Genomic DNA, 27,865 nt, shown 5'->3' on the forward strand with positions numbered 1-27,865 from the left:
AGCTACTTGTTTAAGAGCAGTGGCAATCCTGTGTGAATTATAACAGACCGTGCCTGGGACTCAAATCAGCGACCTACGATCGAAAGTCTCATTTCTTTACCGCTGGGCTACCACTGCACATAAGATCGTAAAATATTACATAGGAAAGGGGCAGTGGTCACGCTCCTAATCTTGTATTAATACAACGTTTTCAACAATATTTTTTTTTGGTTAAAATGGTACATCGCTGAAGATACTTAGAACTCATTACGCTTGACAAAGCATGTCTGAATATAGGTACAAATAATAAAGTTTGACACTAAATTGTAATATTTTCATTTTCTTAGTATTAAATTTAAAATTTTAATATTATTACAGCATTAACGAGTTTTTAGTTGATCGTAATGCGTGGGTCTTGGTTATATTATGATGTATACATCAAATATTGTTAGATATTATTTAAAAAGAGCAGCTGTTTAGTTTCTGGTAGTAAATTATCAACAGACCAGCATTCCGAATGAAACTAACGGACTGACTACACCCACCTTTTTAGAATGTTAAAATTAATCGACGATTCAAAAGTGCATGTAACATACTTTAATATAGTAACATGCTTTCGAATTTCAAATTAAAATCTGGTATGGGCTCTTACTGTGACGTCATAGATAAAGATGAAAACGAAAATAATCATACGGAACGATCTAGCACGCTAACCCAATTGGTTAGTACCTAGTACCGACGTGAACCAACCTATGTTTGCTTTTAGGTTTGATTTAAAATATTTGAAAACTATTTATTAGAAAGAATATTTTTATTATGTAGTTTAATAGTTCTTTATAAACATATCCACACTTGTACGAAAACACCATTTCCAATAAATACAAAAATGGAAGGACAAATAGATACAATGAACTATATGTCGAATTGTACTTAATACTGTGTCAAAGGTATTATAGTCCCGGATAAGAACGTAACTTTTCAGCATTCCATGGATTAACTCTACGGGTGCAGACTTTATTTCTTTGCATAAGAAGGGCCAGGTATGGTGCTCAACACTGACGATCCGCATGGCAAATTTAAGATGTCCTTCCAATATATTGGTAATGAATTTCATCGCTCAAACTCTTATTCCTACTTACCCTAATGTTAAATGATCCTACCAATGCTGCTTTTTGTAGCCCGTTCCAGAAATATGTTACTGTTCATGAATTTCATTATTATATCACTGCGGCATACATATTCCCAATTAAAATATTTTTTCGTAACGGAAGTTCTAACTTTATATAAAGTTTTTTTAAGGCTCCCATTTTTGATAGTCGTCTCGTTACCCCCTGTCATATTTTGGACAGGGACTTTTAGTACAAATTTTTTTTCGTTTTAAATTTATTATTATATTTCTCCTCTCTCTCGTCCTTCACAATCTCTCTTACTTCCCTTTTCATTCATCACATTATCTTTTATCCTGTTCCTTTCATCAACAATCCTTTCACACGTCACCTCTATTCCTACGACATGTTTTATTTCAGTTTGATTTACAATTTTCTAATTCCTACACATATTGCTAATTTGTATTATTAACTCCATTTTACATTTTCTTCTACTTTATTGGACTTTATATTATTATCTTAATCTTCATTTTATTTAGTAATTTGCATACACAGCGGATTGGTGGTGACATAACACTAAGTTAAATTAGAGTAAATCTTTTTAGTGAGTTTGAGCCTATGTGGCCTCTGCTCTGGAGGACATTGCTGTTATGTATTATTGAGAATATTATATCATAAATATCACCATGTCCTTAAGATCATGATGATGCTCAGTATTGCTGCCGAGACATCGATTAAGTCCTCAGTCCAATTAGTGGGGGGCCTACTTACTTCTACCAGTTCGTGTCTATATGGACATTAAGATAATTTATTCAAATTTGGAATTTACTAGAGTACACCAGAGAACCATTCGGCAACAACCCTGTGCGGATTGTGTAATGTACAAAAGGAAATGTGAAGGAATGAAGTTATGGAATAAAAGTAATAAACATGAAAAACTAATTTACACAAATCTGAAAAGTCCCTGTCCCAAACATGGCAGAGTGTAACGAGAGGTCTCCAAAAAGGGGGACATTAAACGACCCCAACCGCCGACGGTCTGTATAATAATCATTTGTTTGCAGAAATAAATGATCAGTTTTATCTTTCACTGACTTGTCGGGACCGCAACTCTCTAAAGCCGTTTTGTCGAACGCCCGAGAAACCACAGCTTGGAAAATCGCTCGAAACGTATTTAGCATTCCAATTGTAGAATGTTTGAGAGCCAAACCTCGGCTCGATTGTTTACTATAGTCTGACTAAATAAATAGAGTGTTGATAGTTTTCATTAAAATAAAATTAGTTTTATGATAAAAACATTTACGCCAAACAAACTTTATTTTAAATTGTGTTGTGATTTTTGGATACTGTTACATACATTATTTGACTGTACCATACATTATTTGACATGCATATGAGCTATACATTCATTTCTTTAAAGATATGTATACCCAATATAAGAATGTCATATCCAAACTATAATATAAACTAATGATCTATTGACTTAAATATTTTCCGATATGCTTCATATATTATAAGAGATTTCCAATTATGTACTGTCACCATGATATCTCTGAAACCATGAAGTATAGAGACGTGAAATTTGGTAGGAATATTCCTTTCACATGGGGTTGAAATGACGTTAATAAATTCGCAAAACGGCTGATGTCTCCTAGTTATATGTTACATTAAATAACCACCCTGTGTATTCTAAAAACAAATGTTATGTTAATGTCTTAATGTGAAAACTATTCTAGAAAGTATTACTTACCTTTTGGAAATATAAGCACGACATCAGTTTGTTGTGTGGGGGTGGAATGTAGGAGCAATCGCCGGGGGTGTATTAAATGGGCGCCAATCTGTCCCGCCATGGGCAATCTACGACGCAGCTCCCTCCCAGCTGACAGAAGTAAATTTATTATAAATAAAAATGTTTAGACCGATGACATAGTCGTTATCGCTATTACATACAAAATTCTCGACAAGTGCTATACTTTAAATAGTAGTAAACATCATTAAAATGAGAAGATTTGTAGGAGAACCAAGTTTACCGAAGTAACTTGAAGAATTACACGTCTAAAGTAGGGCCGAAAGGTTCTCGAGTGGAGACCGGAGTAGGTAGAAGCGGTGTGAGTAGGCCTCCCACTAGGTGGAGCGAAGATATAGGTAAGTTCGCGGGAAGTAAAGCGCGAGACTGTTCATCTTCATGATCTTTGGAAAAGCCTAAGACCTGGAGTGGGCGTCTATTGCTGACATGACGATGTCAAAAACATTTTTAAATACAGTGGGGATAGTTGTTTTAAAGCAAGTCAATATACAACCCCAATAGCATTGATTTAAGTGTCACACATCATAAAGCTCTTTAAGACATGATTAACATCATCATCATTCAAGCCATAGGATGCCCAATAGCACATAAGTCTGCACCATAGATGGCCTTTAGAATCAATTGAAAGCTGCCTGCATCTAGCATCTGGCAACCTTAAAAATGTTTGTCCACATCCTCAGCTGGGCTTTCCAGTCCAGGGTCTCCACTCGTAAACCTTAAGGTCCCAGTGGCCATCTGTTCTGCGTTCTATATGGTCTGCTCACTGCTGTTTCTACTTGATAATCCGCTGGATAATTTTCCTGTACTTTCATTTATTTACTAATAATTTCATTTTTGATTCCATACCATGCAGGGATCCCTAGCAAAGTACCCTTTTTGACATGACAGCACATTTAAAATAACACCATCACATAGACAAGAATAGGAGAATCTTTCACAAAACTTTTGCTAGAAATTATGTTTTAACAATTAATTTTTTTATAAATCTGAACAGTAAGTTAACATAATAATAACATTGGTATGGACCCTATACTGAGTAAAAATTGTCTTATGTCATTATAAAACATGTTTATAGTATAACAAGCTCAAATTTTAGATGTTATTTATAACAAGTCTTGTTCTCTTTTATAATTAATTAATGCTTTAATTTACTTTACACAAATTAGTCTCTGAATTTCACATTTGCCCTCTTTAAAGTTAATTTTTTAGATGTTAAAAATGATTAAGCCAAACTTTTAAAATTTATTAGGGTGCAGATTTCAGCGTGAAACTGAAGTGCCAGTTACTGTATATATGTGGGTACATGTGAAATAATATTAGCTACTATTCTACATATATTGTAACATTATCTATATACATATAAGAGATTTCCACCTATGTGCTCACTCATCACCAAATATATGGAACCATAAGGCTTAGAGACTTGAAATTTGGTAGGAACATTCATTTTGCGAAGCAGTAGTCAGCTAAGAACAGATTATATGAAGGTCTTCCTGCAAGGAGTTGAGGGGACATTCATTCAATAAATGCATATTTACAAATTGTCACCCATTTTATTCTAAAACTTGACTGTAATATTTTTTGGCATTTATTAAGATTTGATTTTAGGCTATATAAAGAAGGGTGCGACAGCTAATTATTTAAATAGCAACTGCATCACACAAGTGTTAAATAAAGTACACAATTAAAAATTGTACCTTATTCAATAAAAAAAGTTGCAGTGAATAAAAATTACAGTGAGCTATGAAGATTTAGGCAGACTTCAAATTTAATACTTTTGAAAGGCTATATAATAATTTAAATAAAATGTTACCCAATGAGTTTAAAACTCATGTTTCCTCAGATAATAAAGAATAAACAAAAAATCAGCAACTAAACTAAATAAATCAGTTTCTAAAATAACTACAACAACATTAGATTCATTAACTGAAGGCCGTATTACTCACCGGTATTCGAAAATATTGAAAATTTGAAAACACGTCAAGAGAGTATATTTGAATACTATTCAATATCAATATTTCGTAAATAAATAATAAATACTTAGTTTACGACAAATATAACATCAAATAAACACGTTCTGACTATTAGGGCAATTATTTGATTAAAAACAACAAGTATTTAATACGCACCGCTATCCAATTTGTCTTTCGCAAATTCTGCAAAAGATTTATGTTCTTGTGGAGTGGAGTGGGAACTATTTTGTTGATCTTCCTTTTCATGATTTCCAGTTCCTTCTTCAGTTTCCATTGTGACTGCAAATACGTTCCGCGGCAAACAATTTCACTGTGAAGGCTAAGTTGAAGTTCTCTAGTTACTTAATCTTACATCATCGATCACAATAGTTTTCTTGCCATAGACGATAACAAGAGGTACCTATTCAATTTAATTTTAAACATTAACTAATGGATAACGTAATGTCATTATTCAATTTAAGGATATATATTTTTATTAGAGAAACACATAATTAAACTTATTGTGCCTTTCTACGACAACAATCGTCGTCTGTCATATTTCAAAATTGATTTTTGGCCGCCATTACGACTACGGTGTTGTCCATAGCAAATAACTATTCATGTGCATATATTATTGTAATTTTAAATAAATAAAATACGAATAATGTTAAGTGTCATTGTAATATTATTTCCCCTTGTATCGTATTTGTGCAATATTTAATATATAAATTACTTTTTTATTACATTAAAAAAAAGTTGCTGTGTGTAAACGCATCATTAACTTTTTTACAATTAATGCTTACAGTTTTACAATCACTAGATTTTAACTGAGATTGAAATAGTAGTATTATAACTTTATCTGTCAAAATAATGCTAAGCCGCTTCCTTTTTAAGAGAAAATATGAAATGAAAAAATTAATAAAATGAATTATATTAAATTAAAACTTGACTTTTTTAGACGCCTACTAAAAATGTGTAATTTTTTTTTAAAAAAAATCTTTATTATAAATTATAGATAATGTTGCTGTCATTGAATGTAAAACAGTATTTTTAATCTGTGTTAATTATTTAATTCGTATTTCGTGTCCGTGTTCAAGTTGTTTCCCTTCGTTAAATTGCGCGATAATGTGAGTTAAAATGGACGTGCGTAACAACGTCCCGACTTTCTCTTAATTTAATATATGCAGTGTCTTTATATGTGACTAAGAGAAACACGAAACGTTAATACTACAAAAGCATCTATTTTTTTAAGGTAATTATTTCAAACTTTTTAAATGATCTTTCTTTTTTCGTAAAAATAATATTGTTATGTTATTTACAAAAAGTACGTCCTGTTCTTTTGTATCGATAAATATATGCAACAAAATTGTTAGTCAATGTCTTTCAAATAACGATTATGACATTGCTGTGTAAATGACGCAGTTCTGAATGTTTTTATTTTAGCCCACTTTCTTTCGAACAGCTGTTACGTCGTCACGCCTTTTGCTAAACAGCTGAGCAAAATCAGGTTTTTTTTTTCTACTGTACGTGTACATGTTTAATTGTAAAGATTTATAAGATTTGAAATTATAGAATTACGTAAGGGAATTTGCCTTTTAAAAAGGAAACAAATAGGATCATATTATATATATAAATTAATAAAATTCTTACAACTTAATTTACCTAAAAGCTATTTTACATAAAAACGCAGTTATTATACTTTATCAAGCTCTTGAAGTTTGTAGTTAAATGATTTAAATTGTAAAATAAGCACGAATATCTCACGACATTAAGAAGTAGTCTACTTATTCTATAACAGACATTAGAAACGAATATTGGAATGTATTCGCCTGTATTCCCAAAATAATGTGTAATAATGCGGGTTTTTTTTTAATATATTGCGTAAACAATAAATACTACTAATAGACAAATGTAGTGGCATAAATCATTTAATGATAATTACACTAAACCTCACTTAATGAGTGGAAGTAAAACTACAGGATATATTTATTTCAAAAAATAGGCAAAAAAGGGCTACTGTGCTACTATTACTGTTTGCTTAGGTTTTCTTAAAATATCTTTGAAAGAAAATGATGTAAATTATTTAAAAGTTTTCTTAATGTATTTATATTTTAACTATGAATTACAATTTATGATAAAAAATAGCACAAGCACCCATTTTTGTATTCATGCTAACAAGCTGACATTAAATAAAAAAAAAAGATTTATCAAATCCAAAAGGTTGGGAATGGATCAAGCTAATATCTTTTTGTACTCTCAAAGATTTTTCCTAAGTATCAAAATACATTTTCAATCAAAAAACTAAAGAGCTGTGAAAGTTCTAATACAATCATAATCATAATCATAATAGGTGATTTAATAGCTTTACAGGTAATTTGATTGTATTGGACCAAAATTTTTAAAATAGCTAATTCTTTTACTTAGTATGCTATTCTGTAAAATTTATTTATTTTCTATTTTGCTGCCATTGTCAAAAATCTTTAGTTTATTTTTTTTACCTGGTTTTGTTAAAAATTTTATATCTTTAAATTCATTTATTTATTTATTTTATTATTTACATAGGATCATTTATTCACTTGAGTATATCATTAGAAAAATGTCAGAAGAGCTTAATTTATTACAAACTACAGTGAAATTGAATCCCTTTGCAATGGCGCTTTTAAAACTAAAACTATGAGTGTTCCAAACACTCTTTGATATTAGAAGAACCCCTATTAAATTCAGATGGATTTTAATTGTCATCATTCAATATTCTTAACACAGTGATAGAAGAGCAATTTGTTTCCAAGCTTTATTATCAATAATAAATCTTTGAACTTACAAGGGTACATAATAAAATAACATTTTATAATCTTAGCCATTTAGTATTAGTTTTAAATAATGTCATTTTCTCAAGTGTACTCTAAAAATTTTATGTAAGTAAATTTATTTTCATCAATTTTTATTGCTTTTTTTCTTTTACTGTTCCCACAACTGAAATAAATCTCAGAAATAAAGGTGACACATAGTCAGCTATAATGGCCATTATTGGTAATATATTATGCTGATCAAAATTGCAATATATTCAGTTTTTTATCAGGATCATAAAAGGTACTATTATAATTTCTTATAAATAGTCATAAATTAAAAAGTTGTTTGTTTAAGAATGGTGGTGATGTAATATTACTTTTTAAATTTTGAAGGTCTGTAAAGAAAAGGTTATCAATATTTTTATGAATTAAAAGAGTTGCATTCCTTGTTAAGCTGTTTTAGCATTATTTCCTCATTCTTGATATCATTTTATTTTCATGATTTTAATATATATTAATTGACATGCTAAATAGAGCAATGAATTCGATCAGGTGTATCAATGGTATAAAATTACATCTTTCAAAGGTAATATTATCAGTCCAGATAAAATCATAGATTTAGGTAATATGACAGGGTTTTCTTTTAATCTTTTGAATTTATGAAAATAGAGAGTAAATTAGCCCAAAGCCAATTGTTCTTGTTTGTGGTTTCATTCAGATTACATGGCAAGGAACTTTCACTTGTCTTAATCTTCATGTGAAAATTCTGATAATCTCTTTTAAGAACAACAGTGACAAGTCTGTATATATAATAATACAGTTTTATGTAGTCATATATATTAATACATTTATATTTGTAAAGTAAAATGTAAGGAAAAAATAACTACAAAATAACCAGTTTTTAATTAAGAAGGAAGTAATTGTACAGGGCGTGTTTGACTTGTGGATTACTACTTGAATGTTTACACATTTAATATTATAATTTACAAGGAAAAAACATATTAAAGAAAGAGGATTAATAAGATATGTAGATAAATTAATTAGAGACATAGGGAAGAAAATTGTTCTTAATGCTTCTGGAATATTTATTAAACATTATAGTATTTTCAAGAAGAGAGCATCTAAGGTTATTTATGTTAGATTCATGTATAATATCATATCATAGAAATTTTATTACCAAAAATGTGGATCATCCATTAATTGGTTATATATAAATTCAATTCGTGGAGTCTGTAGTATACTGTACAAAACTTTTTAGATATTTTTGATTAGTGCCATTTTTAATCAAATTTTGTAGAAGATAGGAAACAAAACCTTAAATATTAACTAGATATCATCATAGTCATATCAATATCTGCTATGTGCAATATACCTTTAAAAATTTCATAAGTATATATGTGATGTTGTTCCACATTAATAAAACACAGACTTACAGTATAAGACAAATAATCACACAGACAAACACTATATCAAGTGTATTATTGTAAAGATTTTATTGTGTAAGATTTGAATTTATGAAATTAGAATTTGTCTTCAAAGTTGGTGTACTTTTGATGAAAATAAATTAGGCCATTTGTTAATAATAATAATTAATAATTTTTCTTGTTGTGAAGATGAATCAAAATTGTGATATAAATGGTGATTGGTTATAGATGTAAAATATTGAAAGGGGTGAACGAACAGCTAATTCTCAGCAAAAAGCTTTTGAACCAATTTCTAATCACTCTGTATAAAGTGATCAATTTGAAATATACTATTTTAATTAATTTTTTTCTATTGAAATGCGACGGACTAATACATCTGGCAGTGCGGTCTACAGAGACAGATTGTTAACAAAAGTTATTTTTAATATGAAGTAGATCAAACTATGAAAATGCTTTTTCTTATTATATTATCATTTTGTTATTGATTATTTCTGAAACCAATATTTTTTTATTATACATTAATTGACAGCAAATGAGCCATATATATACCACCCCTTATTATGTATTAACTCATCATTTATTTAAATAAAGTGTATGTGTGTTTGGTCCAGATGTCTATAGGTTGGGGAAGCCTGCCACTACTTCCGCTGAGGTGTGTGCTGGAGCACCTGAGCACGGAGGATGCCTTGGTCGCGACGTCTGTTTGCCGGCATTGGCGTACAGCTCTTCATATGTACGAGGGACGCAAGTAAGTTGCATTTGATACGCGATTGCATATAGAACTTGTATCGTTTTCCGTTATATATATAGCCTTTATACCTCATAGTATATAACCAGAGGTGGCCAACATGCGGCTGTTTGAAGGAATACTTGTGGCTTTTCATAGATGTACACGAGTTCGATTTTCATTTTTTGTATTACTTTATAAATTACTGACAACATATGTTGTAATATAATTTTTAGTAGGCATGTTTAGAAATTAAATACTTTTTTTGCATTTTAATTGTGGCTCGTGAAAATATTTATATTTTGGAAAATGGCACGTACTTTCAAACAGCTTGGCCACCCCTGATATATACAGTTTAAGATCTTCAAAAAAGATTTGACACTGATGCTTGATTGTTTTTAAAAAAATACTTCTGACTATTGTGTTGGCTCTTTTCAGACCAGAGCGCGTTTGAAACCTTCTTGGCTTTAAGTTGAAGAATACCATTTTAGTACATCTCACTCTGATACTAGTTACTATCAAATTAGGCACTTTTAGCATTCTTCTCATATGTACGAAAATTCTCTTGTTGTAATGCTGTGTGGTGAAGGAGTGCTGAAGGTTCATAGCCTAGGCCTCTGTGTAGAAACTAAACCGTGAGTTCCCCGAGAAGCTCGGCTCGATATATTATTCATAGATTACTTCGGAAGATCCTCAGAGTAACTGAGCGTAAGGGCCTCCGGGAGAGGATCATGGCTCGGGCTGTCACTTTCGACGCGTTAAGTATTTCGATTCAAGGTCACCCTTAAAAATCGGGTCTAGGTTGATGAGCTACTGTTAACAGAAGGACACCGGCCAAAACTATTTTATATGCTACATCGTTATTTACATCAATTTCATTGGTATTGTTACAAATAAAAAAAAATAGATTGCCTGGCCATGAGGATGAAAGTCAAAGCCAATGTGACAATGTTGCGTAAATGCTTTCACTTGTTCTAATTGCATTATAGTACCATTAGCCTTTTATTTAAACTGCGCACGTTGCGAGGAAATAAATATTTAACGCACAATACAGAGCGTGCGCATTTTAAATTTGGTAGGATTTTCGTAGCGCATAATTTAGCAGATTTTATATACATTCTCCAAAGTAAAGAGAAGAAAACATAATTCACATGGAGATTAAAAATTACTTCTGTCATATTGTGAGATGTATTTTATTTAATTAAAAATATTGCCTAACACAAATTTTTGACGGTCATCGTAATAAATATATGAGTTTACTAACTACGTACTAACTACGTACTAACTCATGATATCTCTGGTACCATAAGGCTAAGAAACTTAAAATTAGAAAAAATAATCCTTGCCCCGAATGGAGATCAATTATGAATGGAGTTTTAAGGAATCCACAAGGGATTCAGAGGGCGTTCATTAAAAAAAATCATGTAGCTCTTTAAAAGTATAAAATTGGCTAACTAGTACATAATATAGTACGTCACATTAACTCTCACACTAACTCTTATCAACTACGGAACGTCAAATGAGACTATAAACTACCAAACTACAAATGAACTACCTTTAATCGTAAGAAATATACGGAGTCATGTTACGAGTCCCTTACATAAGTTTTAGTATTGGAATTGATTCAAGGAGTTGGATTTTGTAGGGACATTTGTTCTTATGTTAAAATAAAAGTCAATGTAAGTATATAATTAGTAAAGTTGTAGTTTTTTTTTAAATAAAATACGCAGGTTGATTGGTTCTAGGTGTAAAAGTAGTGAAGTGGTGAATGTATAGCTTATTGGTCAGCAAAAAGCTTTAAAGTCTCGACACCTACTTCCTTTACCCTGTATATAAAATGATCAATCTAGAACATGTTACATTATCTTTTTTTCACTGGAATGCGACAAGCCAAAATCTTCTGTCAGTACAAAATTTTCAGGTCAGTTAACAATAATTAATTTTATATGTAGTAATCCGAATTTAGAAAACGCTATTTCTTTCTATATTGTCGTTATGTTATTTATTACCTTTAAAAATATTTTTGTGTTAGGTAATATAAATTAATTAAATGCGAATTAGCTGTACATTCACCCTTTTACATCTATAACCGAACAGCCAGTATAAGAGTGTCATAATATATAAACTGAAGAAATTAATGATTCGTTGACGTAAATATAATCCGATATGTTTCATATGCGTGAGAATCGAGCAAGGCTTATTGTAAGTAAAGTTGTTTACGTAACTAAGTACATTAAACAATATTTATATCTTCTCAATGACGGCAAAATCAGTGCTGTGATGAATTTTAAATATAAAACTTCTTGATCGCTCCAGTAGGAATGACGGCGTATCATGTAATAATAAATGTATAAAAAGGGATCGGCAAAGGTACGGAAATTGAAATCGTGATATAAAAGGCACTGCCTTCCGTGTGGTCGGTCCGTATAGTTACACATTGTTGATCGACTCATGTTACAATTTATACACGCAGGATACAATTGAGCAATTTTGTAAGCGTTCGCAATTTTTATCATGTTCTCAGAACCTTGTGTAATCGTTATCGAAGTACCTAGAAAATTGTATAACTTATAACAACATTGAATGTAACGTTAGCCAACATGATTTGTCCACACTTATTACAAACTAGCTGTCTTTCCACACTGAGTTTTATTTCATAAATTCCATTCTTAGTAATTTTTTTGGTACAGTTAGAAAATATGTATTTTAATAAACTAACACTACTGCTTCTTATCTTCAAGTCTCTAAGCCTTATGGTTTCAGTTAAATCGTGATGCGTCAGTACTTAAGAGGAAATAAGTAAGAAAAGGACCAATATATGGCTACTTCCGCGCATGCATGTGCGGAAGTAGCTATATATTGATCCTTTTCTCACTCAGGATGGACTTCCGCAAAATAACGACTGATTCCATTAAATATATAAGAGGAAATCTTTAATGTATATAGATATGCCTTTCCTGACAAATCATGGGAACAATCTTGAAAAATGTCTTCTTATAAAAAGCGTGTTTCACCATTTAAGCGAGTTTTTACTTCTATTTTTGACAGTAATTATAATCGACCTCAATATAGAATTAAAGAAAACAATATAAAATTGGCAGGCAAGCTACTAAAGTAAACGCCACTCGCGTGGGCTACTTCAGCTTGATCATTCCATGGACCGTCTATCTAAGCAATCAAAAAGCTCGGTGGCATCCAACCAGTAAAATTCTAGCAGCCGAAACTCCTCAGGGGAGACTTTAAGCTTCGCTATCTTAAAAGTGTTCTAGGTTAAGCTCCCTCTGTGCCCTGCTTTTGACACTTAGGTAGCAATGTAAGCCAAGTCAACAAAAATAAATTAAACACTAAAGACGTTGTCATCTTCGAAACAATTGACAATCTCTTTTTTGTACCTCTTAAGTTAACGAAGCCTGGCGTTCAATGTCAACTCGAACTCCAGAGCGTTCCCTACAAGTTGGGGCTAACTGTAATTAGTTAATTTACACTCACGTCAATCAATTTAGAAACGGCAAAGTAAATGAATTAAAGCAAGACTAAGTCGTCTAAATTCATTTGTGTTTCATAACATGCTTTATGAAAAGACAGAATAAATTAAAATTTTGAAAATCTCTTTTTGCTTTATCGTTTTATTAATATTTCGTTTGACTCATAACTTGTAATTGTAAGGTAGCGAGTCCTTTCGAACACTGGCATGTTGTGGCAGCTCGATTAATGAAATTGTTTACTGAGAATATTTTTATTAATAGATAATTGGAAGTCATTGGAAAATATTAACAACTATCATCGTCATAATCATCATTCCAACCATTCGAGGTCCACTGCTGGGCATGGGCCTTTCCTATAGAATTCCAAATGGATCGGTAACAAGAGCGACTATCCACCTTGCTTATGACGCTGCGCTTGTCGGTCATCAGTTGAATAATTATTAAAGATATCCTTCAAATTTGATTTGTCAGAAAAGATCCATACACGCACGTAGAACTTGCAAAACTTTCATTTGAATAGTTCAAATATCGCAAGAATTTTATGGATGCAATATTTTTATACCTACTACTCAACGGTTACTTCGTACTTCCGAACCTCTTATTAAAGTTAATTATGTCTATAATTAAACAACCAGCTAGATGTAATAATTATTAGATCTTTAACATTTAAGATCAAATGCAAGTATGTATTCTTCGTTTGAAACATGTAATGAAATGGACAAATTGCTTACAACTCACAGTAACATACAAAAGGACAATGACAATAACTTGGATTGTTCTCGTAAACCTTATTGTTGATGCGCAGTGAAGGTACGGTTCATATCAATAAGGAAGTTTGAATAGAATAGATATCTCCTTAATCATGTGAAATATCATCATCGTGGCAGTTATGTAATGTATATAATAAACTCGTCCGCTTTGAGAAATTTGTCATCGTTTCTCTTTGTAAATAATACGACTATTATATGAAGTATAATGAATATCGTAATAAGTCAATCTAAATGAAAGAATTAACAATAAGCATGGAATTATTTCAATCAATTTTGTAATTGTTATAATTGCACTGTAACAGCGTAGCGTATGTCGTGGGCTAATTATATCGGATTGTCACTGCTTATAAATATATTTCCAGAGAATAGCTAGGAGTACCCTATGCTTACCATAATACTTCACTGCGATCGCCAACCCTGCCAAGCGTAGTGGTTATGGTATATTCTCCCATAGATTTATTTGGGGTGAGGCCCTGTGCCTTCCTGTGGGCGTCTATAGGTTGAAACGAACACCACAGTAACAAATATTATGCTGATAAGCGTGTAATATTGCGCTGGGTCTTCAGGATCCGGAGTGGAGACCACGGACTGGAAAACGCTAGGGTAGGTCGTTCTCCCTTTTAATGGATAGACGACATGATAAAGGTCAATGAAAGACCCTGGATGTATGTAGGCCGTTTCCAACTAGTTCTATTTTCCAAGGGCGAAGTCTATGTTCAATAGTGGACATTCTTTGCTAGGAAAACCTTCTGTTATTTACAAGAGGACCCTGAGCGAAAAAAAAAGACCACAAGAACATAGAGACATGCGATAGACAAGTTCTTGCTAGACATGTTTTTACTTCAGAAGTTCCAGAGAATATGAAGATGTGCAGAAGATATTCTTATATACTTATTTTTCTTTATTAGTAAGTAATAGTGATGATGATGATAATTGCCCATAATTAGAGATTTAAACCGATAAACGATTTATGTGTGTGTGTGTGAAAGCTAATCAAAACCATACTACCTACAGTATTGTGTGTTTTATTTTACCTCATTTAGTTAATGCTAATTAAAAATTAGTTTGTAAATATTTATTAAATACTAAATAGTTTGCTTACGATAAAAGAAAACGGATTTCTTTGTATTAAATTAGCATTGTAAATATTTAGTTTACATCGCGACGCGCGTGCCCTTTGGAACTTTGACCTTCTTGCGTTTTATTTTTTTTAAAGGTTATATTATTTTGACGCCAGAAAAACAACATACGGATATATGATTTTTCCTTTTGTAATTTATTTGGTTAGAATTTATTCTCACAAAACTTGATACTTAACACGGTTACTTAAAATAAGACATTATATTTTATTACTATATACTCACTATTTTTAAAACTTGGCAGTTGTATAATAAATTAGGGCTACCGGAAAGTAATGTCGTTTCTGTCGACATGTTTTACAGAAAAACAGATTGATTTTTACCGCTCCGGCTTTGAATATTTGTATACTGGATGGCAAAAGGTTTTTGATAACGAAGGTGAATATATTGTTGTTATTAGTCGTGTAAGTTTAAATTAAGAAAGCTACATTACTCTCCGGGCCCCTTAATATAAACTGAAGAATCCACACGTGTTTTTTTGTTTTTATATATTACAATGTCCTTATATTTCTTCAAATCATTGGGTAGGTTATTATACAACAGTACTCTTACAAACAATATAGTTTTCTTTCCGTCATTTGTTCTGATATTATTTAATTGTAGTTGGTGCCATATGTAAACACATCTAGATTTCACAAGATCACCCAATATCAGTGCTTTTCACTTGAAGCACATAAGCATAGTAAAAAAAGTATAAATTTTGTACAAAAACTCTAAATCTTTTGTAGATACCACATTAATTTCTACAAGGTTTAATTAAGCGAAATAAGTCATTCATAAGTCGTTTTGTATAAACTGCGTTATTGTCTAAAACCTTAACAAATACGTAAATACCTTTATTAATCGAAACGTTTGGATTGGTAAGATGCTAAATGGTATTTTAAAGTTTTTAGTGATACAATGTTTAAGACTTATACATAGTGTTCTCAAGAAATAATTCCGTGAACTATTTAACTTAACATCTTAACCTTATCTCCTTGCCTAAATGCGTAATATCACATTGATATGAATTGTATTTTTCCCACGCTTTGTATTGCTATTTGTAAATAGGATATGTGGACAAACTTCTAGAAGGTATATTTTGATTAACAGACTTTATTATAGTACTTAAAATGACGTCGTTTCAGCCTTTAGACGTCCACTGCGAGGTATAGGCTTCCCCCTAAGATATCTGTGGGAAGGATAAACCATAATCGCGGTATGGTGGAAATCCTATAACTAATGCGCAAAGTGTGAAATATATATGATTGTATTCCAGGAATCGCACCTGCGACCTATGTTCGCAAGTCTCAGTGCTTTACCGCTAAGCTACCACAGCCTATATAAAACAAAATAAAAAGCTAGAAGAACAAAAATGTAAAATAATAGTATAAGATCAATGTTAAACAATGTAAAATAAAATTAAAATTATAAATGTAAAAAGGAGAAAAAAAGGGAAGAATGTCAGACGAATAGAGCGAATGAGAAAGAAAGACGAAATGTAACATGAAAGATAGACAAGACTGAAAGATTATGTGAAGAACGATAGAAGAGAAAGACAATAAAAAATTCTGTGAAAAAAATATTTGTAAAAAAAAGGTCCCTGTCCCAAAAATCAGATAGGGGTACGAGAGGCCCCCAATAGCGGGGGTCATTTAAATAAAAAAAAAAAAAGCTACCACAGCCGACAGCATGTACAATATAACTCTCCTGTGCCGTATAACACCTGGTTTAATAACACCGGTTTGAGATGAGAGGAAGTTGTCAACCTACTGATTTAGATTCGATTATGTTCCATTGAACAATTATAAACCTAATGAGAAGGAATAACCCATTTGCTCAGACGTATAGAAAATGTTTACCATATGTTGCTAGACTAAATCAAAAAAGACTTTAGATAGTTTTATTGCAATTTAAATTTACAACTATATAAAGACACAATTGTGGGCATAATAGCTAATTCATTTTCGAATTTAATTGTGAGTCTAAATACAGGCTGATACGTTATTAATGTAAAAATTTTAATGGTGTTCTACCCTTTCCAAAAAAACAATTGTTTCAGAAATAATAAATAATATCATTATTTCATAGTAATAAAAAGCATTTTCAAAATTGGGATTACTACATATTAAAATTAATTATTTGTCTCTCCAGAATTTGTACTGCCAAAAAATACAGGCCTTTCTCATTGCACTAGAAAGAAGAGGTAAATTATTGTAATATTTGAGAGAGATCACTTAATATAGATTTAAATATTTATTAACAACTTTAAATCAATCGTCCTATAAGTATTTCGTAAATATAAGTAATACGTATAGTAACTAAAAAAAATACTAAACGTCTCCGTCGTTTGCCGAAGGGACGATAAATGTCAAGGTGGTCGTAAAATGCTACGTTCGTGATGTTCCGTTATATTTTACTTTCCATAATCATTTATATACACGATAGGATATTCAGATAGGTAGACTAAATTGTATTTTATTATATGTTATGTCGTAAATATAGCTGTACTTTGTTATTACGTTATGTTGCGTAAAATTGTAACGTTATTATATAACCGTTGGTAATAACATTTTATATATTTTTATGGCTTATATGTATATATAAAATAAAGGTAGGGATATGTGTGTGTAGTCAAGGTCGCGGGAAGTCTCTGGATGTAGGCAGCGTAACACCGATCATCGTGGTGATGATCGGAGGAGGCCCTATGCCTTGTAGTGGCCGTCTATCGGCTGACATGATGATCTTGATGATGTGTGATATTAAGTGTAAATACTGTACTGTACTTTATGGGTCCGAGTACGCTCAGCCTAAACCTCTTTATAGGTAAGTAAGGTCGAAGGGCTCTCTCTCTCAAGCATCAGGTTAGGTTATTTACGTTCCAGAGTAGTCGCTGTGACGGACCCTCGGCTTGGACTGTCACTCGACACACGTTCGGCATCCCTCATGAGTTCAACCAGATAGTGAGTTCCCGAACGGACTGAATCACGGTTCGATCGGTTATTTTTTTTATAAACCAGAAATAGTCAGTTTTGGGATAAGTGAAGTAAGAAACAACGATAATGTTTCTATCATTGATAGGTGGATATTTGCCTCGTACGTGGCGACATCGTAAATACATATGGTTGTCCTTGCCTAGAGAAAGTACGCTTTACACTACGTAGAAGTGATTGTCACATATATAGCCTTTACGATAACCTATTTCAAGGCTTGTTCCTTTAAATAAGAGCCATACTTCTGTGAACACAGTTTCCCTTTAACTATCATAAAGTTAGAGTCAACTTTTCATAATATTCATAATAAGCCTAGATGTTATTTGCTTTGTTATGGAGACTTTTCCGTGAAGTTGCATGTTAATGCCAAACTTGCGATTTAAATTAATTTTTGTTTAAAATTACAAGGAGGAACTTTCAAAGCTATCTATTAAAGGTTGAAATATACCATTAAAAGGAAGCTTCATTTAATACTTTTTATACTAAAATTTAGTTTTATTAATGTTCTTCGCATATAGTACATAGTTATGATTAGAAATGAGCCAAAGTAGCTAATTGAATAATAAAAGAACGTGGGGAATAACGAAGAACGTGGTCGAACGCTAAATTACCATGACTTGCAAGGAAAATAAGGATAAAAGTATTTATTACCTCACGAGTTAGTGAGCAGTGGTAGCCAGTGGCAAAGAGACTTGCGATCGTAGGTCGCCGGTTCGATTCGCGGGATATAATCTTATGTAATTTACACTTTGCATTAATTATATAGGATTTTCACTGCTCACGAGTTTTCAGAGGATGGGCAGCGGCGTCTTCGTACCATAACACTAAACAGCGATCGCCGACTCGCCTACCAAGCTTGGAGGTTATGGTATATATTCCAATAGATATTTTTGGAAGAGGCCTATACTTTGTTGTGGTCGTCTATCGTCAAAAAAGAAGGATATCATGACTTCCAATGTTCAGACTGTCAGTATCCTGTTCTTTTAATTTGCAAAAAGTACATCGCTTGTGTCTGCGTCCCCATGGTTATCCATTTTTTTCTGTCTTTTCTAAACCTTGGAAGATTTTCGTATGATATTTGTATATCGGCATTTCCTTTTACTTGTGTAAATTTCCCAAAGTAGAGTGACATAACTCACGCAGTGAATCATATAATCCACAATGTTCCACCATGTATTCCGGTACTCTGAGACGTGTAAGGCCATAGCTACCATTCATGTTAGGTGGTGCGGATTTGGTTATACCAGAGCATAGCATTATGCCGATCATCATAGGATTATCCCTATCAATTGCCATGGACTGAATATGAAAAATTAAGAAAAAATGTCTATTTGTTTCAGGGACACATTAAAGTTAAGAGTTTCGCAGTTGGACCAAAGCCTGTTCCTGACGCGTCTTTTCAGGAAGTTCACGAAACATCTGCACATATACATCGACTCCAGTGAGCTGGAGTTAGACGAGTTCATCAACTACGTTTTGCCGCAGTTAGTAATTTTTATTAATGTAGCCTTAAGTCACCATGCTTTTAGATTTGTACACGTGTAGCGGGTAGCGGTGACTCCGTGTACTTGTTTCTTCTTTATAGAGAGGAAAAAGAGAGTCATCAGAGATTGAGGTGGTGTGTACTACACGTAAAGAGCCTATTTATAATCGTGTACTTTTAATAATTTTGACACGAACGCAATGGCAAAGACTAACTTACTTGCAGCGTTCGAGTGCAAATTGACGTTCGAACTCAAATTCGAATACATACTTATTTTTACACTATTGACACTCCTCTGGGTAACTAAGCACTATGGCACTTATCGTCAACAATTTCACAAAATATAAGGTACAGAACCTCAAGTTCTTACATATTACAACGAGTTGAGAGACCATTGAGCTCTTGAGTTGTTCAGGTTGCGACTTTATGGTTGGACTACTACTACACATGATTGGCCTTCAGCAACACTGAGGCAGAAGATGATCAAATTGGACGTAGTCTAGAACCACCTTGATGGTAGCACGGAGGTTTCAGGGGTAGCTTGAACAATGGAAACCCTGGAACGGGCTGTCAAGAAAAGCACTCCGCGAGGGACTGTGGCTGATCCATGAATTGGAGATGACGTGGTCCCTCACACAGCGCAGAGGGCGACTACCGAGAGGGTTTTATTGGGTAATTATTCTATATAACCCAGTCCTTCCCCAGAGGCTATCTAGAATGTTAGAAGAAATGCTAGAAGACGGTATCAAGAAAATCCAGAAGATTTCGCTCCGAAACCGAAATATAAGGCACGTAGTTGGACAGACCTTGAGACAAACTCTGCTTGGGCTGTCACTTGATATTCGTTTTGCGTTCTAATTCCAGGGTGTCCGATACTATTCGTACAAAACGTAATCGTATTTACTAAAATTAAATTTTTAATCATTGATTACTTGTTTTTTTATAATAAATCGTTTTTATAATAAAAAAAATACATTTTTACTCTGATATTACACGAATTTAGTACTTAATTAGAGGGTCCCAGGTACCGAACCTTGGCTTCTTCAGTGGTTATGTAATATTTCTTCCACTTGGACACTAAACGAAATTACGTAATCACATTTGTTTGGCAAGAGGAAAAAGAAAAAATGTTTGATACGTAGTCAGTACCCAGCATAACATACTTTACTTTTTTTCATGTTTTGTTTCTAATACGATTTATATTATTTTATAGTAAGATATACAGGTGGGCTAGTGAGTGTGTATAGTACGTTAGCATTGAAACACGTTTGACGCGGTTCGTGGCGCCACGCAACAAAGGCTACGTAACATAAGCAACCTGTAATGCGATTACTTACGTATTAAATGACGATAAGTTTAGAACGTTACAACGTGTACGGAACGGCTGGCCGATCTGCACTTTGTTTATGCAATGAGATTTTATATATTTAGACATGTAATGTGTAAATAAAAATATTTATAAATTCAACTGTCGCACCATCCTCACGAGAATTGATCATGAGAGGAATGGGCAGCATAATTAAAGCGTGTATTGTCCATTTATTAAAAAAATATTCATCATAAATTTCTCGTACGTCGGCAGGTCGTATGTTTGATATATAAATAAATATATGGTAAAAATAAAAAAAGGTTAATTGTATTTACACATGCCTACGTTTTTTTATTCAATTTTACATTTAAATTTCGTATATAATTTTATTTCCTTAATATTCGATTCAAACCACAGTTATTATTTGTACATATTGCGTTATACGGGGTCTTAATAGAGCGTTATACAACTATCCTCGTGTGACATTCGTAGTTTACTTTTTGTTTTCCCATAAAACGTGTCTAATCTACCCGTGCTGTAGTGGAGATTGCTACTTTATTATTTTTCTATTAGTACATCTTTTAAGGTTCTCGAATGATAACCAAACCGGTAGACGCTGGTTACTGGAAGTATCTGGATGCGTGCAGTGCAAAGACTGGTCCTGGTGACAATCTTTGACATAAAGATGATGATGGATTCCTTTCAACCACCTCCACAATTTGCGATCACTTAGATTCAGTCTTTCGCGTAAGATTTTCAATGTAAATAACACTTTGACGTCTTTTTTCGCTATCATACATTTACAATACTTCGTTACTGTGCGACGGCTTATATGGCGCTGTAACTAATGAAGTTACGAGTATTGAAGCGTGCATTTTGTTTCAATACGATATGGAATCGATAATTTCTAATCAAGCATAGTGTTATTCGTTGGTACATAATGTATGATGATGTAATTTTATAATAATTTCGACGTAACAAAAAATATTCGAAATATTTATTAAAATAGGATTGATCTAAGGATGGTATTTTCGATGATTTTTAATTTTAATTAGAAAAACAATCATGTATACAGAGCCGTCATCAATTCTGGGCTATTAATTAGTCGGCGATCCAACAGAGTGGTGCTCCTAACTACCGGCAAAAATTGACTACTAATGCCATCTGTCGATAATTTTCGAAGTTATAGGGTTTCGATATATGATGACAATATTTTTTATAATTTTACTGACTGTAAATAATATAAAAATATTAAAAACATAATTCAATAACCTTTCAAACGTTATTCTTTCCTAATGCAAACTTTTTTTCATTTTGATTATACCAAGGTTGTATTTCTTGTGTAAAACGCAATTGTCACAGAGCATACATTTCAATAATGTCGCAGTGACCACAATCACAAGGGAAAGTCGCTTAGAATATGTTTGCGAACAAGAAACGTATCGCCCTACATACATAATGAGATGTTTTTGTATGTCGTGGTAATATTGGTATTGGGTAACTAATTAATACACATGTTGATGACGAGGAAGAATATGTTAGATTATGTCACTGTAATACAAAAACAGTATAATGTTTGTATCATGTTTTTGTATTTGCACATTTTATACAAATTTATGTCTTGACTATAGATCGGATATTCGTATGCATATAATAATCTATTGATTAATTTAAAGAAAATATTTTTTATGAACTTTCAACAACAACGAAATTATAATGTAATCCTAACCTAAATATAATGACTAAATTTTTAGGACTCCATCTTGATTTCAGTATGACTTGAAAGACACACGCATAACATATCTGTAACATATTGAGCTAATTCTCATAAGTGTTATGAAAATCTGCAAACATCTCAACACTTAACGGCCTATCATGGGCTCGTATCATCCAGATTGCGATATTGCAAAATGTTTTGTGGCATATTAACGTATAAAACTGACATATTTAAAGCTCAAAACAAGAATATCAGAGCAATTTGTAATTTGAAACAAATGGACAGTTGTAAGCCATGTTTAGGATATTTAAGGTTACTCACCTTCCCATCGTTGTACATCTACGGGACTGCTGTGCACACGAGGACTAATATACACTTGCACCAATGTCTTTCTGGCGAGCGGAACGGAATAAGACTTTGTTGCACAAAATTTAAAATCACGTTTCATCCAAAAAAATTAACGCAATGTCTGTGCGGGGGTATTTTTAATAATTTTCCGCGCGAACCTAGAGACTGATTGGACTGCTCCATTGCAAGCGTAACTTGAAAACACTTTTGATGAAATTTTAAATGATATATTATTGTTTTTAATTATATTGAATTAGTTCTATTTTAAATTTTATTTTAAATAATTTTAATTTGAACAAAAAACCTACCTTCTTTTTTTTCTTTTTTTACATACCTTCGTTAAATTAGTGCGCCAACACTAGGCAGAACATTGGACTATTTACTACTTACTCCTTTGTTATTATCATGTGTTTCACGAAATAAATGATTTGGTTTCTTATTTACTTTAAGGGTAATAAAAAAGGGTTGCCATAATAACAACGCTTATTATGGAAACCACTTTTATATTTACATAAGTTACTTATAAAATGGCAACAAGTTATCGAATAATATGTATAAATTTGTTGATGATAAATATGATAAAACTTTTTCGAATTTTGATTTCTTTACTTCTTAATTTTAATAATAGATATTATACATTGCACTATAGATATTGTTTTATATTTTAATATACTAACTATCCCAATGAGAATTTTGTATCATTATTTTTATTACAGATTTTTCGACACGAAAAAGTTAATCGAAGTTATATTCATCGGGCCGAGCTACCTGCAACAGAACTATCATGCGCCTGTCACCAAAATAAAACGGTAACTTGTAGTTTATATTGTGGAATAACTACCATTGTGACGTCACGTGCGAACAATACATACGCCTTAATCTTGTACAGCGACTAACTAACAGACTACCCTCATAATTACGTGATAGTATAAATCTAAATAACATCAAACACAACTTAAAATAGGCTTTCGATGTAACTTAATTTGAAGGCATATACAGAAATCCTCCTAAAACTCGGTAGATTAGTTTTGTCTTATTAGAAATTGCGTTAAACTGGTTTTCTCCTACATAGCGATCATGTCATCTCATATAACGCGTTACACGTTGACACGGATGATACACGTTTAACTTTTCTCACCAAAAATAATTTTAATCTTTTTTTCCAATTTTATTAGAATATAATTGGCACACTGTCTAGACGTGCACGAAATTGATTATGAATAATACAGATCATTATAAACGACATAGTCAAAAACATAACCTGAAAAATCACTGCGTTATTTGAAACGCTTACAAATCATCTTACATTACTTAGAAAGTTCACAGCTGGACATCATCCTCATATATATTCCCCTAAGAACAATTATAATCTTACAGTATACAAACATTACATGGGAAAGCCCGCGTTGTAAGGGGGTAAACATGTGTAATATGAAAGTACAGGGGATTACTTAACCTATAACTCCTAATACCACTACAAACAGTAAATCCTCTTACACTTGCACTGTTATTGTTAACATTCTCTACTTCCTTCCATGTTAACTCTGATAGCTTAAATATATAAACGTATGTTGTGTTCTAGTGTTATCTATAGTAGATAATAAATCAAAACAAATACAGCGATACATCTCTTATGCATGGTAAAGAAATACATATTAGCAATTGATTAAATTAATATATATGTTATTGCTTTTCTTTAATTATACTTGCGAAAGTATGTATCTTCAGTTCGACCATTGAGTAAGTCCACTCAGTCTACGTTATCATAACAGAAATTTTTTTATAGATAGCAATTTAATAAAACATCATTATTTTGCTTGTCTCTTGCTTATCTGCAATCAGTCTCAGACTATAAGCAGAGTTGTCCTATATCCTTATTATATATATATTATATTAACTTTTTGTATGTCATGGCAATCATTTTTGTGTAGATGATAGTTTACTACTGATTAAACAGATTTTCTAACCTTTTTCATGCCGTACTCCACTTTAGCGTTTCTAAAGTTCTTAAGTCAACCTATGTAATATACATAAATTTTATATGAAAGCGAAAGAGTTGAACTCGTGTCGGGTCCAGTTTAAATCCCCTTACAATCAAATTGGTCCCCTGTCGGGCGTGGGACCCGCATTGGGAAACAATGGATTAAAACAAAAAAACATTATTACATGTAATAGACAAAGAAAGATGTAGTGTTGGTGAAATAAGTCAGACGTGGTCTAGGATACAGTTGAAACCCACATCATATTATAGATACTTGTTAGTAATGCAGTGTAGTGTTTCATGTTCATTTTTCTGCTTGCGAGCAACATAGAAATACTAACTGTTCTAATGAGGCACATTAGCAGTTATTATTATCGACTAGTTATTCGATATGTCTCAAGGTGATGAACGCAGATATAATGAAATTTGATACAACATCATAATGTTGTCAGGGACTTGTTTTATTTATCATAAAGTCTATAACAAAAACATCTTGTACTTTGTTAAACAAATATGTATAAAATGATTTATACATTTACCCATTTAAAGCTTTTACACCTATATATTTATTCTATATATATTTTACAGTTCTAACATTTGCTGTTTTCCCATTGACTTCCTTGTTTAACCTAAATCTAAGTATCTATATAGTAATCTAGTAATTATAGTTTATAGGCTCCCTTGATATACAAATTTTTTTACTGGTTTGTGGTAGACACCACTAAGTGGAAGCCGCAACACCGTAATTTGAATTTGCGGTTAGCTGAAAATGTGAAAACCCTTTCATTGGTTACCTGATTATAAATACAAAATAATTGAAAAATGCACCACTAATTGATTTATAATATCTAAAGAGAATATTCTTTGTATTTTCAGAAAAATAACCGAGAGCCTGCTGTACAAACACCTCTACTGCATACAGAGGCTTGCATTCATGGGCTGCGAACTGAGCACCATGATATCAGTTGAGAACGAAAAATATACGGTGAGATTTTAACAGTTATATAACTTGTCTAACATTCAAATCAACAATTCTTAAACTTATGGGCAAATTTATCACTAATCTTCGATTTTGGTGGACCTATTTATAGTACCTGTGCCGTAAATCAGGAAAATATGTCAGATGACAAAAAAAACTTTATATATGTCTGCTTATATTTTATACTGTACTATCTTATTATATTACTTAACTATCTTACTTAACACAATACTCAAAAATACATAACCCAACGGATTAGTAACTTGAAATAGCGGTGAGCAGGCCACCAAGCGCGCAGAACAGATAGGTGCTAAACCAGGTTATGAAGTTTGACTAAGGTCTGGTGCAGTAAGGATGTTCTCTCACAAGGTAGACAGACAACTTTAATAACGTCATCAGAAGTCGACAGACGTCTTACGGATGAAATTATGATAATGATGGTGATGAAACATAGTTCTTGATATATATTATAATATCGATAATATAATTGATAAATAATATAAGATAAATAATTTACTGTTCTAGGTTCTTAGTTTCTAATTTCTAGGAGGGACAAAATTTAAAACATTTTATACTAATACAAATTATTTTAATCAACTAATTATTTGTTTATTTGAACTTTTTTGTACATCATATACTATTACTAGAAAAAAACTCTCATAGATAACATATACATTTAATTTTGCAGCATAAACACTTCGAGTACTACTCCAGGTCGCTGTCGTTCAGTAGCGCCATGTCCCCGGCCGACTCCGTGATGTCGCGGTGCAATGTTGGCCTGATGGTATTCTCCACGCTGCAGGTTAGTCACTACTAAAACTATGGCACACGGGCATCATAATTCAAAATATCCTTTACTCATGCAGGCGTTGATACAAAATTTGGAATCGTCAATTATTTTGACATTATAAGTAGTAAGCTACTACTAGGGAAATTTTATTATTAAGGAGAGCAATTCGCAAATGAGCTCGACAGAGTTAAACCTTTCGTTTTGGAGTTAAATCTTTTTTTCTTAAGCAAATTCTTAAATAATAAATTAATACAGAGAAATCTTCACAAAAATCATTTGGAATTTGAGTTTCAATTTTTCATTATATGTTTAGAAAATTTACTTATTGTGGTTTGTGGTGGTGTGGTGGGAAAGGCTAAGGTTTGGCATGACACCATAAAGGTTGGGAAAAACTGGCCTAAAACATAGTAACATATGTTTACAACTGTTGCAATGTAAGTTATTAAAGTGTCTGTCAAATTATCTACAAACTCTGTTTCCAGCATATAACAGTGGACTACATACATATCAGCACAGAAGCGTTGGAAACACTCTCCCACCTAACACTATTTAAATACCTCACTCTAAATATTACACGAAGGAGGAAAATGGCCTTGCAATGCATAGACTGGGTTCGAGTGAATGATTTCTACCCAAATGGACTGGAAGTCTCCATAAACATTGTAAGTCTCATTGCTTTATATTTATGGTCTAATTTCTATTTTCATTTTTACTATTGCAGGTTATGGTTTGAATCCAAAAACTTTTTTATTGAAATCAAACCAAAGAACTTTTGTGAAGACAGGGTTTGACAATTATTTAAATAAGTCATTAAATTTGAATTGGAAAAAAAAATATTTCTGTAGCTATGAGATACGTGACTCCATCCTGATATCCTTAGGGACATTAATTTATTGGAAAATACAATTTTTGATAATTTTCTTTATTTGGACTACACTACAAAAAGTTACAAATAGGATCTTAAGATAAAGTATGATACACTCCACAATGTTTTTATGGATCGTATATTTTTTCGTCATTTCAGTTGTAAAACGTCTATTACTAGATATAAGTTTTCGCTATAGATTTTCGATATGACCGATCAGAAACAGCGTCCATAGTAACTCGT

General features: G+C 32.2%; 2 protein-coding genes across 4 annotated transcripts in view; one reads left to right on the top strand and one right to left on the bottom strand.

The window, feature by feature from the left end:
- wwk (white walker) overlaps nucleotides 1–5,356 on the bottom strand; it is a 52,492-nt gene extending 47,136 nt beyond the window's left edge. For both annotated transcript variants that reach the window (XM_068767967.1, XM_068767966.1), the window contains exons 1-2: nucleotides 5,022–5,356; nucleotides 2,836–2,964 (exon numbers count right to left, since the gene is read on the bottom strand). In XM_068767967.1, coding sequence (XP_068624068.1) covers nucleotides 2,836–2,964; nucleotides 5,022–5,139 — 247 coding nt within the window. In that variant the 5' untranslated portion in view covers nucleotides 5,140–5,356. The remainder of the gene's footprint in view (nucleotides 1–2,835; nucleotides 2,965–5,021) is intronic.
- A 595-nt stretch (nucleotides 5,357–5,951) lies between these two features.
- Nucleotides 5,952–27,865, top strand: part of LOC137924571 (uncharacterized) — a 31,659-nt gene continuing 9,745 nt past the window's right edge. For both annotated transcript variants that reach the window (XM_068767964.1, XM_068767965.1), the window contains exons 1-7: nucleotides 5,952–6,096; nucleotides 9,669–9,805; nucleotides 19,491–19,634; nucleotides 23,724–23,816; nucleotides 25,865–25,973; nucleotides 26,656–26,769; nucleotides 27,240–27,419. In XM_068767964.1, the coding sequence (XP_068624065.1) occupies nucleotides 9,669–9,805; nucleotides 19,491–19,634; nucleotides 23,724–23,816; nucleotides 25,865–25,973; nucleotides 26,656–26,769; nucleotides 27,240–27,419 (777 nt within the window). In that variant the 5' untranslated portion in view covers nucleotides 5,952–6,096. The remainder of the gene's footprint in view (nucleotides 6,097–9,668; nucleotides 9,806–19,490; nucleotides 19,635–23,723; nucleotides 23,817–25,864; nucleotides 25,974–26,655; nucleotides 26,770–27,239; nucleotides 27,420–27,865) is intronic.

The sequence above is a fragment of the Battus philenor genome, unplaced genomic scaffold (genome assembly GCF_028537555.1).
Source record: "Battus philenor isolate CCGP_79_NKW_IND1 unplaced genomic scaffold, ilBatPhil1.0.hap1 SCAF_24, whole genome shotgun sequence".
NCBI lineage: Eukaryota > Metazoa > Arthropoda > Insecta > Lepidoptera > Papilionidae > Battus > Battus philenor.